Here is a 13,134-nt window from a genome sequence, read left to right as displayed (position 1 = left end):
TTTCCACAGAGGAATGGCAAAGAATGATGGTTGCTCAACATTCTTGATTTGACTATATTTTCCAACAAGATTTGAGACCAAGGAGGAACTTCCTCTGACAAGTGATTTGTGGAAAACATGACAGTTGTTCTCCAGATTTTTTTTTACCGCAGTGCTCAATTTCAACAGCCTAAAATTGAGGTTGGCTGTTTTCTACATTCCACAAACTGTGTCTTATGCAATGATGAAGATATTGTGATAGATAATCAATCTATATTCAAGTGGAGAAAAAACATCAAATCAGATACTTTATAACAATGTTACTCTACAATGAGGATAAAGCTGAATGGACCATGCCATAAAAATTATTTTACGAAAGCTCTTGACACTTCAACTCACACGACATGATTTATCCATGAGGAGCATGTTCCTGGAACAACATCCTTGTCAATTAATCATAGATCAACCTCTCAACCATCTCCAAAAATCAGAGAGAAATTATTAGCTGATAAGAATGTTGTTTTAGGGCCAATATGGATGCAATTTCGCTTACTTGGAAGTAATTCTATTCATATTGATGACAGAGGGCTAATAAAAGACAAAACCAGAGGGAATATCTGTTTCTTCCTGGTGCTGACTCTTAAATATGGCAGCGATAGAGTATGTGAACAAAATTAAAATTGATCAAGTTCACTTTCAAAAATAAATGTTCCAAAAGGGTGTTTTTGCAGAGCTATCATATAAGATCCATCTTCGGCTCCTCAAAGAACCTTTCAAAGAACCAGTTCTTAGAGGAACCTTTCATTTTCTTGTGTGAAGAACATTTTAATCATCTAAAAAACCATTTAAAGAACTTTTTGTGCAATGGAAAGTTTCCACTGATGCTAAAAGTTCTTCATGGAACTGTCAAAGATAGTCCTGATAAAGATGTCCTCTCTGAGACATGAGACCACTGATTAATGGAATGTGTGATTCAGGATACATACTTGCGGAATAGCTCAATGTGAACCACAGCTGGAGCGATCTTCTCCACCACATCAGCGATGAAGTTATATCTGTGCCGGAGGCTATCTGGATTATCCTCATGGCCTGGAGAACACATGGCAAACAAAGATTCAAATTAAACCAGTATGGTACAAGAAATAAACTGTGTAAAATTAAATCAAATTATAGAGTGCAGGTAATTGTAATTGTATTTCATTCTTTATTCCAGAACTGGATTACGGATTGGGTCAGAGTGTCAGTGAAGTTGTGCAACAGGATCCTAGCAAGCTTATTTATTTATTCAGTTCACCTTCGTCTCTTAAAGCAGGGTCTGCTGCTATTTTCCTAATGCTATGTCTAGTGTCAAAAAGAATTAAAATGTAAAGATTTTATATATATATATATATATATATATATATATATATATATATATATATTAACTAGCATAGTGAAAAAGTTTAAAACATCCCAGGGAGTGTTTTTCTTTTCTTTTTTTTTTTTTCCAGTGCTTACCTAACAAATAGCAATTCATCCCTTTTTTAGACACATTTTTGCAAATTGAGACTGATTTGGTGAAAAATTATAAATGGTTTAACCATGCACCATTCATTTTATGATTTTTGGAAGTAAAAACTATTAACCCTTAAATTATTCATTATTACATCATATTACCTAATGAACAATTGAACATTCAAGTATCATGTAAAACCCAAAATCTTGTCGTAGTGTTTTTACTGTTTTTTTGTTTTGTTTTGTTTTTTACCATATTTAACAGGATATTTTGTAGAGCACTTACCTAAATGGACATGAAATATGAATTTGTATGGAAATTGCTTTATTATTTAATCGAAATGAGAGATCAGTGTGCTACGGAAAACATGAAACTAGCACAGCTAGGAATGTCTGGCAAGGAGACAAGTGCAAGTTTTTATTGTCGTTATACAAAAATATTCGACCACAGAATTCCATGATTGCTCAAACAGGACAAAGCAGCTATTCTGGAGAAAGTTTTTCATTAGAATTATTCCACACCAGCAGACCTAATCTTATAAACAGCAAAATGAAAGAGACGAATGTGAGTTTTTGAGAAACAGGGGTCAACTTGTCTAGAAAATGATACATCCTTAGTCAGGAAGTGCTTATAAAACTTGGATCAGAGTCAAAACCTTTTATAACTTTGCACATGTAACACTGTTTTTTACCTTGTATAACCCTTCTTTCACAACATCTGCATGCAAGCACATCTGCACTGCCCCCTTGTCCATGTTAGGTAGCGTGCTATTTGTTTCTTCCCTAAGGGTCTGTGTACAGCTCTATGTATCCACTGTTTGAAATCCCCAGTGATAAACAGCACCTTGACCCAAACACCAAAACTTTTATGGCCTATTTTTTTTTTTTTTTTTTTCTGGGAGGTTTGCTGCAATAGTGAATGCTCGACTATTTGGGTTGTAAAAAAAAAAAAAAAAAAAAGAGCAATTACCATAATGCAACACAGATGGGTAAAGCCTAATTGCACAATTGCCAAACCAAATACCACCTACAATATGAGTGTGGAACTAACAAATCATCTATACCCCGCTGTTTTTTTCTATAATAAATAATATCAGATGCTAAATTCATGGGAAATGTCTTTTCTTAATGTCACTTGACAACCTCTGGGAGAGGGAAAAAATCCTAAATTTCTAAGCTGAAAATTGGTTATGAATAGGAATTACATTTTACTATTGTAGAAACAGGCTGGTAAAAACACATTTGTAGGCTTATATAACTGATTGCCATTCCCTCTGGCATATCCCATCATGACTCTGGAATCTTGATAATGGAATTGTTTTTCCTCCCTCATAATATGGCTGCACATCTGTAGAGAGTTTAGCACGTTTAAAGCGAGAGAACATTTCATTTGTTATGTCATAGCTGGCACAAAATCTAACACATTTGTGCAACCCACATACGAGTCATGTTTTATGTGAAAAGTACAAATAATGATTCTATAGACTCCAGGGACATGTGGAAAGGTCAGGAAATGGCCACATGGACATCTGCTCCATGCAAGTGAAATTTTAACAAACTGCAAAGAAAATGTCACAGCTTTCACAACATTTCATAAAAAGCCTTATTCCAGTTTATTTATTTATTAATTTTTGACAGATTTGCTCTGTTCAGAAACCGAGTGAGCCCCTAGTTGATCCCCTAGTTGGGTTTGATGTATAACCTTAGAATCTGAAAGCCTTTTGCAATAATTATGCTGAAGTCAGAAGTGTGCATATGATGCCTTGCAATACTGGCTCACAATTGTTATGTATTTTATGTTGTTATGGGATGTCTGATGTGCCCTCCTAGCTGACTTGGAAATATCATAATTAGTTCTAAGTACTTACAGTAAATGACCAAGCAAAATCATATTTAAAAGTGGGAAACTCTGAATTCTAGATATTACACAAGCTGAAAGGCACATATTGATTTGAAATATGGCGGGAACACTGATCTACTACTGGTCAAAAGTCTCTTATGCTCTCCAAGGCTGCATTTATTTAATCAAAAATACAGAATATAACAGTAAAATTATAAAGTATTATTACAATTTAAAAGAACCAAGCACCAAATCAGCATATTAGAATGATTTACGAAGTATTATGTGACACTGAAGACTGGAGTAATGGCTGCTGAAAATTCAAAGTTCTTTACCATCACAGAAATAAATAACATATGAAAATATACCAAAACAGAAAGCAGCTCTTGATTACATTACAATAATAGTACTGTTTTTACATTATTTTGATCAAATTTGTACTGAATCCAGTACTAGTGGAACTGCATTATAATTGCATGTAAGACTATTAATAGCCTCTGTAAACTTTCATAATTTTTATAGCTCTATTACCATCTTCAGTCTAAAGTGGAACTACTGTCCTGTTTGACTGAGGTTCTTATTTATGAATGCAGTCACATGCTGTTTAAAACCTCCTCAACCATCAGAAATAAATGCCTCTTGACTGATCTCCCAAATCTTCTGTGATGTTTTCCTTGATTACTCATCTGGAGAAAAACTTATTTTGTTTTGCATAAGTCATATTTTCTTTTTCACACAGGGCTGCTGAATTTTGAAAATGAAAATGACTTTGGGATGTCTGTAGAGACTCCTCTCTCAGTATTGATTATGAAACAGCTGTACACATCTGTTACAAGATGTTTACATCATTTCAAAATAACTCTGCATCAAATGACACCCACCCTACAAATGATTACTTCTCCCATTGTTAGAGTGGAGCAGCTGCATCTGTTGCATGTTTTTTACTGGCCATTCAGAACTATTACCAGCCAAAACAAAAAAATTCAGAAATAAATGATCAAAGTCAGAGCTTAGCCAATACAAAAATGTCAGAAATAAAACATATTATCAAGGTCGCAGCTTAGATTTAAATATATTTATTATAAAATCAGATTCTGATCATTGAATTACTTTCAAGTTTATCAGTTTTACGACAGTCAGCCATTGTTTGCAAATACCATGAAAATAAAATAGTACTGCCATAAACTGAATAATGCTTCTCCTGAAAGCTTCTTTATGACTTATTTTATAAAACGGCATTCATTTCATTGTAAACTCCAAATATAGCTTGCTCCAAAATGAATGTTTAATGGAAAACACAGACGCTTAATGTAAAACATGGCAAAATGATATTACATTGCTTCTTACAAGTTTTGTGACATTTTATAAGTAAAATGTCCAGTTTGTGGCGATAAAAGCTTGTTCAGTTTTCCCGAAGCGAGATGTACATGAATCTGGACATGCTTTATTATGTTGGTTGTTGTACATATTGCAGCAGCCAGTGGCACCAAAATGTTAATACCCTCTCACAAAAGTAACATAAACGACAGTGAGATATGCAAATGTAAGATAATGCATTTGCTGATGAAACCAAGCCATTTTAGCTAGATTTTTAAGTCTTTGAGCTCTTTTATAACAACTCATGTTCCTGAGCACTCAGCATTGAAAATTCAACTATGTACCAGGTGCGCTACTGAGCACTTTTACAGTGTCAGAAAAGTCACATAATGGAGCTGGTTATGTAATGCAAAATTTTTAATTTATTAAAATTGCCAGGCGCCCTGGAGACTGATGCAGGGCAGGAACAGGGCGGAGATAAGGAAGGCCTCCAGGGCGGATCAGGGAGTTCAGGAGGCCATGGAGGAGCTGGCCATTCAGGAGGCCAAGCGGAGATGAAGGAGAACTGGGCTCCTGGTTGAGCTCTGTGATTAGAGTGGGCTCCCTGTTGAGCTGTGGAGAGCATTCTGGAGCAGGAGTCTTCATTGGACTGCACTCGGGAGTGGAAGTCAACTTTGGACTGAGTTTGGGGACATCCCATCATATTCCACCAGTAATCCCAGGGGCACAGGTGCAGCAGCCATTTTGGATGCAGTCTCATGCGCGACGGCCATTTTGAATGAAGGCTTAGGTATGGAAAACATGCAGCATATCAGATGCTTAGTCAGTTTTAAAAAAGGGGTTAAAAAAGTTGCCCCTTGTTTCTTTGTCAGGCATCATTCGTCAGAGTTTATTCATCAGGTCTTATACATGTTATCACAGTTGCCAAGTCCATGTATTATACGTGACTTTGGGCTTCTTTTTTTGTAAAGTTGCATGAAAAAATCCCTGGTTGCGTTTTTTTGGGCTTATTTAAAAAAAATATGGTTGCATTTTAGGGAAATCTGACAACTTTGTTTCTTTATTTATGTTCGGCGTATACTCCAATGCATTGATTTGACACTCAGTCTGCTCGCAGTAAATAGCCAACCAGTGCAATAATATAAGTGCCGTAGCGTAATTTGCCAAATGTTCCGCCCCCTCATTGGAGAAAAATCACATTCAAAAAGAAGGCACGTGACGCTGTAATCCAAGCGATGACAGAAGTACAGGTAGAGGAGTGGGATGACTTTCTTTTAGCCTAATTTTTACAATGTTTTTGTAATGTATTAATTATCACGGGCTGTAATAAAAACAAGTAGTCATTTCCTAATACTAAGAGTAAATACATTTTGTTCGAATAGCCTAGAATGGCAAGGTGTCTTAAAATGTATTTCTTTTTTTAATATTTAAACTTAGACCACATTATTAGATTACCTTTTGACTTCATGAATACACACAAATGACAGCTTAATGATTTTTTAAAATCTTTTTTATAATATTTTTTAAATAATATTATATAATATAATATTTTCTTTTTAATATAATATATATTATAATTTAATATATAATTTAATATAATATTTTTTATATAATATTTATTTGGCATTTTGTTTTTTTATGTCATTTATTTGATAGTTATGTATACATTATTTTATTTTAAATGGTAGAAAAACCTGTTTTTGACCTCAAAATAAAGCACTTTTCCTCTGTTCATGGCTGTGGAGATGAGTAATTTTGTGGTGCTTGGAATTCTTTATAATTAATTAAAAAACAATATTGCCACATTGATGGCTCAAGAAGGTGTAATTGTTCAAATAACACATGGTTTCATTTTGAAATATATAAAAAAAATTGTAACCAAGTGTTTTTCAAGTGTAATATTTCTGTAAAGGCTAGGGAGAGAAAAATGGACATTTCCATAGAATGACCCTATATATTTTAGGCTATAAATATGTGGCTATGATACAGCTCCCCTTTGAAGTGCTTGTGTTTTTCTCCTTTTCCATCTCTCCAATCCTATTCTGCTCACAGGTGATTGGAGATGAGTTTTGTTCCCACTTTTGTTGCAGTTTGCTGATTTTTGTAAAATAGCTTCTGTTTTTGCTTTTCAGATAAAAGAGTGGTTTCAGTTTAATATGTTGCAGGCTCATTTATTGGTAATAAATAATTGATAAATAATATTGATGATAATAAATCATCAAAAAAATATTTTTGGCTTGTTTTGGGCTTGTTTTTGAAGCTGCAGTTGCTTATTTGTCTTGCGAAAGTTGGCAACAGTGTATGTTATACTTACAGGTGCATCTCAAAAAATTAGAATATTGTGAAAAAGTTATTTGTTTATTGTAACTTTTTTCAAAATGCGAAACTTTCATATATTTTAGATTCATTACATGTAAAGTAAAACATTTCAAAAGTTTTTTTGTTTTAATTTTGATGATGAGAGCTTACAGCTCACAAAAGTCAAAAATTCAGTATCTCAAAATATTAGAATATTTCCTAACATCAATCACAAAAAGGATTTGCAAAACAGAAAAGTTCAAGTTATTTAAAGTATGTTCATTTATGCACTCAATACTTGGTCAGGGCTCCTTTAGTACAAATTCCAGCATCAGTGAGGTGTGGCATGGAAGCGATCAGCCTGTGGCACTGCTGAGGCACTATTGAGCCTTCAGCTCGTCTGGATTGTTGGATCAACTGTTTCTCATCTTTCTCTTGAAAATATCCCCTAAATTCCATATGGGGTTCAGGTCAGGCATGTTGGCTGGCCAATCAAGCACAGTAATATCATGGTCAGCAAACCACTTGGAAATGGTTTTGGCACTGTGGGCAAGTGTTAAAGTCCTGCTGGAAAAGGAAATCAGCATCTCCATAAAGCTTGTCAGCAGATGGAAGCATAAAGGGCTCCAAAATCTCCTGGTAGACGGCTGCATTGACTTTAGACTTGATAAAACACAATGGATCAACACCAGCAGATGACATGACACTCCAAATCATCACTGACTTCGGAAACAACACTGGACTTCAAGCAGAAGCAATGAAATGAAAAATTTACTTTTATCTGAAAAGAGGACTTTGGACCACTGAGCAACAGTCCAGTTCTTTTTCTCTGTAGCCCAGGTAAGATGCTTGTGATGTTGTTTCTGTTTCAGAAGTGGCTTGGTAGCCATTTTCCTGAAGACATCTGAGCGTGGTGACTCTTGTTGCACTGACTCCAGCTTCAGTCCACTCCTTGTGAAGCTCTCCCAAGTGTCTGAATCGGCTTTGATTGACAGTATTCTCAAGCTTGCGGTCATCCCTGTTGCTTGTGCATCTTTTCCTACCCAATTTCTTCATTACGGTCAACTTTGCATTTAATATGCTTTGATACAGCACTCTGTGAACAGCCACCCCTTTCAGTAATGACCTTCTGTCACTTACCGTCTTTGTGGATTGTGTCAATGATTATCTTCTGGACCATTGCCAAGTCAGCAGACTTCCCCATTATTGTGATTTCAAAGAACAAGAGATACCCCGAATTTATACTGTGGATGGTCTTTAATGAAGCTCAAATGTAAATATTCTAATATTTTGAGATACTGGATTTTTTACTTTCATGAGCTGTAAGCTCTAATCATCGAAATTAAAACAAAAACAAAAAACTTTTGAAATGTCTTACTTTACATGTAATGAATCTAGAATATATGAAAGTTTCACTTTTTAAAATGTTACAATAAAACAAAACTTTTTCACGATATTCCAATTTTTTGAGATGCACCTGTAGTTTTGCTAATGTTGGATAATAGCGTTAGTATGCAAAGTGCAATTTGTATGTTTGTAAATTATGCAAAAGGCTGATATGACATTATTATCCTTACAAATTTGTCCTGTTGTCTTGTTGTGAACAAAGATCTAGTATCCTGACACAAATGTTTAGTCTAAATATAGAAACTAATCGCATTCAGCTCTTTAGTTAAATTTAGTTATGTTGCTATGTATTGTTTGTCATATTAGGATTAGTATATCATGGCCACCAGACAAAAAAATGTGTTTGAAATTGTTTTGTATTACAGCTAGAAGGTTATGAATCATGTGGAAATTAAGATATTCCAGGTGAAATCTGGGCCAGTTCTTTTTATGAATGGGAAAACTGTCGTAATGCAAACAGATGTCATTAGCCTCATGTGAACTACAGTACATTGTGTCATCGCTGGCTTTGCCAGCTAGGAAGGCTTGCAAATAGACTTAGAGACAGTTGTGACGTAATGTCGTTTGTGTGCTATTAGTAGGTCACATCCTATTGACTTAAACAGAAAGACGTTTTCTTACCAACAGTAGCATTAGTGTAGCCACATGATTTTTCCTCTTTCAAGAGCACTATGTTAAACACAATGACTGTAAGTGAAACATTTTTTTAAAGTATATCTTATACGTTACAAATATGAGCCTACTAGGATGCTAAGACTAAATAACCACTTTGGAATTATTAATTTTATGAATTACTCATTTATTATTATTTTTTTATTGTATTTTATTTTATTTTTTACAAAAACAAATCTAAGGATTTTTTTCTCTCTCATTTTATCATCCAAAAACGCTTTAACCATCCAATCTTTTAGAAACGTGCACCTCTCCCCCAAAAAAAGTGATTTGAGGTATCTTTCAGGTTTGTATTATGAACATGTGGGATGAGTCACATGCCAAACTTTACTTACAATTCAAATCACTAACTATTAACATAAGCATACTAAGAGTCTTATACTTAGTCGGTGCCGATAGCCTTTTCAGCAGTGTGTGTTGTGTTACATGCGTCCCGAGTTCGAATCCAGGTTTGAGGACCTTTCACAATCCCTTCCTGTCTCCTCTACACTGTCCTATCACAATAAATAATAAAAATCTTTAAGAGTCTTAAACTTTCGGCATTCAATTTACTGTAAAGTGATCAAAATTATATCCATTAGTCATGTAATATCTGGCAACCATAAGTTTAAAATCTTGGCTCAGTAGTCCCAGTCACTGCCTAAAGCATACCTGCCCTCCCTGATGATTTTTCCACATCAGTGGCATTTTGCCTGAACTCAGAACTGCGGTGTCGACATAAGATTCTTAAACTTCCCTTACAGTTCTTTTACTCTGCATGCCACCGGCTGAGATTGGCTTGCGGTATGCATTTCCTCCTCTGATGCAAACTCAGCACTTGGGGCAAACCAAAGAGAGTGTGTGTTGGCTTTACTGCAGCATACAGTAACACCCTTACTTCTTCAGCTTATGTTTGAGACAGACACTCTTTATGCTGTCATTTCTGCAGTAAAATCTGTAGTCGTTGAAAATCTACACCACTGATTCTCTTGCACAGTAAATCACCAATTAACTCATAAACTGATGTCTGTGAGCAATTAAAGCCAAATGCCCTATTTTTTCAGTTTGGGGAATTTCAAAACATGATATCACATATGTGCCCTTCATGGATCATTTGGGGCGTACAACAATGTAAGTGTTTGGGCAAGACCCCTGGACCTCTCATCACAGGGGCGTTGACAACATATAAGGGAGTTTCTTCAACTACGTGCACTTATGTCCCAGAAGTTTTTGTTGTTGTTGTTGTTAAAATTTTAACATTTTCCTTTTCTTATATAAAAACCATGAACAATTTATTTATTTATTTTTTTTGAATGTCATCTTCATTTACTTTAATACCAAACATATTTAAAACGTAATTTCCACCACAGAATAATATCAAACAAAATAATAATTTTGATGTGTGAAAAATTATGTTTGTTCATTTAAAAAAAAAAAAACATTATTAATGAACAAAATAACCTAGTGAGAGTGTGAAAAGTCCACAAGGCCAAATGTGTCCATAAAGCTGAAGATCTCCTGAAAATGTGGGTAAGGAAAAACAGCTCCAAGACTGTAAAATTTGACCTAGATCTGGATCCTCAGAGAATAGGTTTCTTAGATAATGTCCAGCCTCAAGAACACCAGATGTAGATTACATCATGTGATGGGAGATGTCTTGCTGTAATAGCTTTGACTGAGTAGAAACAGAGTTTTGGCTGTATATCTCAGATTAACTTTTCAGCAGAACTTGGGTGCACAAACACTCTAGCTGTATAATGCTATTTTTGGCCAGTCCAACAGTGACCGGAACAGGAGTGAGGTGATAGCTTAATGAGCCAAAGGGAATACGCAGAAAGCCAGGTTACGTAGATTTGTGCAGACAACGCCAGGCTTGATTTGGAAATCATTATGTCCAGTGACATAAAGGTCTGGTAACACCTAATTAATCACATCGGATGAGTTTTGTTCAGTGTGTTCAGAAGAACAAAAATGTTTCATAGATCTGTATCAAAACATAGTGCTGTCTGTTGAAACACTAGTTTCAACCATTGACCAATTAAAATTTCAGAGAGGCTGGTCCAATTGTGCAGTCAAAGATCTAATTTTCCATTTTTCTGCTTGATTTCAAACTAACATGGCACTTTTCACAAGCTCAGAATGGATTGTATGCATCAGAGCCTTTAGAAACGAACTAAAATGGTTTTAGATGATGATAGTATAACGTTGTTGGCTACCATTTGGATGCTTAAAATGCTGCGTTTGGTTACATTTTTCTTTGATTGTGGATAACAATATGTGTGAGAACGCCTTTTTTGAAATATTTAGTGATTGAAATATCTTTATTTCATTTAATGAACACCTCCTGATGGGCCCGAACCCTTTGATGCACTGGATTTATGGAGACCACACTGTTTCTCTTGAAACTCAAACTTTTTTGGAATCTACTTTTCCTCTTGCAATTCCAAGAGAATCTGGATGAACTACAGCTGACTCCTCTTGCAGGGAAGGGTGCAGGCATGTGGTTATCTGCTGTGATTTGTTTTTGCACCTTTTTCCAGTTTGTTTCCAGTGCCAAGCATAAATCCCGGTAATGGAGTTGCAGACGGACTGGCAACATCTAATAAGCTTCTGTGTTTACTGTCTTGAAAAGGAGCCAGTTTAAATCACGCAATATCAGATCCTGAGCATTCTGCCAACATTTGAATTTTTTGATTAGGGGAATGTAAAATTCAATCATTTTCACAGAGGAAATGTCAACCGTCAATGTTATTTAATTTATTAGCATATTATAAGAGATCGGATAGCTCATAAAGAAAATATTGAAGCATTATAAGAGAGGGTATGTTTGGATAAAAAGAAGCAGGGTATGTGAGACATTGTTAAATTGTACTTATTGGAGTGAATTTGATATTTTTTGTCTGAGTTGCTCTTGGACATTTGGCTTTTTCAGCAGACTAAATCGCTGCATCATTAAACCAAATATAACCCACTGTAATATATTGTGCACTTAAAAAAATAACTTTTTATTCTCTTGTTCTTTTAGAATTGTCTAAATATTGGAACTTTGAAGAACCCAGAAATCAGTATGCTGATCTGAAGAACTTTTTTTCTTTTAAAAGTCATAAATAACCCCAAGAATGAAGCTGTTTTTAGGAGTGAAATTCACAATGTTGACAGATCAAGCTTAGGTCTGAATTAGTTATAATTAGTTATAAGCTATGTTGTGACATAATGATGCTCTAAAATGTTGTAGACAGCTTAGGTTTGGAATTTTTGGTTCCCCAAAGAACATTAAAAAAAATAAATAAGTAAAATAAATAAACTTTTTTTTTTTTCTTCACTATGAAGGTTCTTCATGGAACCATAGATGCCAATAAAGAACTATGATTTTAAAGAGTGTTGATAGCACACTAGGTTTGGAGCCAGTCTTACCTTTCCCGCAGGCTCCTCTCTGGATGAAGATGATGGGTGGTTGCTGGAGTTTTAGTGCCCGGTTACTGACTCTCTTGAGTTCGCAGATGTCCCTGTAGGACACCCCATCACTGCCGCAGACGGGCTCGGGGCTCTTACACACGCACACGCCGGTCTTTCCTCTCCTCCTCACGGTAGTTGTTGTTCCGACCCCCTCAGACACAGCGCACTCCAGAACCTCTCCACACTCCGGGTCTCCCAGTTTCCCTGTACCGCCGCAGGGCTCACCCTCGCCGGCCGCACACACCGGGCAGCAGTCGCACTGGTCCAGGATGTCTCCGGCCAGACAGTCGGCCGGTATGGGCGGACACAGACTCTTATCGCAGCGCTCCGGACAGCCGATCACATAACGCTTAGAGATACGCGCATCGCAGAGCAGAGGCACCAGAATAACAGACGCGCAGAGAAACCACAGATGCATTTTAATATCAATCTGTAATAATAAACTTTTCAAGTAGAATATCTTCAAGTAACTAAGTTGAGGAATACGTCACCGGACAAATAAAAATATAATGCACGTAAACTTGAGAGAGTTTGTTGTGCTGTCAAATGCCCGTGTCTTGCGCTTCAGTGACAGACTTTATAAAGCTTAGGGAGTATAAACAGCAACGCTGATTGGATGGATGTCTATGACGTCAACGATGTGGGTGGGACGGGGCTCAATGGTAAACAAGGAGGCCACGCCTCAAGCATGT

General features: G+C 35.9%; 1 protein-coding gene across 1 annotated transcript in view; it reads right to left on the bottom strand.

The window, feature by feature from the left end:
• The window catches only part of htra1b (HtrA serine peptidase 1b), a 34,010-nt gene extending 21,021 nt beyond the window's left edge, over positions 1–12,989 (bottom strand). The window contains exons 1-2 of the mRNA XM_058794377.1: positions 12,401–12,989; positions 966–1,068 (exon numbers count right to left, since the gene is read on the bottom strand). Of these exons, the coding sequence (XP_058650360.1) occupies positions 966–1,068; positions 12,401–12,860 (563 nt within the window). The 5' untranslated portion in view covers positions 12,861–12,989. The remainder of the gene's footprint in view (positions 1–965; positions 1,069–12,400) is intronic.
• Between the last annotated feature and the right edge of the window lie 145 nt (positions 12,990–13,134).

This window comes from Onychostoma macrolepis, chromosome 12 (genome assembly GCF_012432095.1).
Source record: "Onychostoma macrolepis isolate SWU-2019 chromosome 12, ASM1243209v1, whole genome shotgun sequence".
Classification (NCBI taxonomy): domain Eukaryota; kingdom Metazoa; phylum Chordata; class Actinopteri; order Cypriniformes; family Cyprinidae; genus Onychostoma; species Onychostoma macrolepis.
The sequence above is the reverse complement of the archived record's forward strand: the minus strand, read 5'-3'. Positions and strand labels throughout refer to the sequence as shown.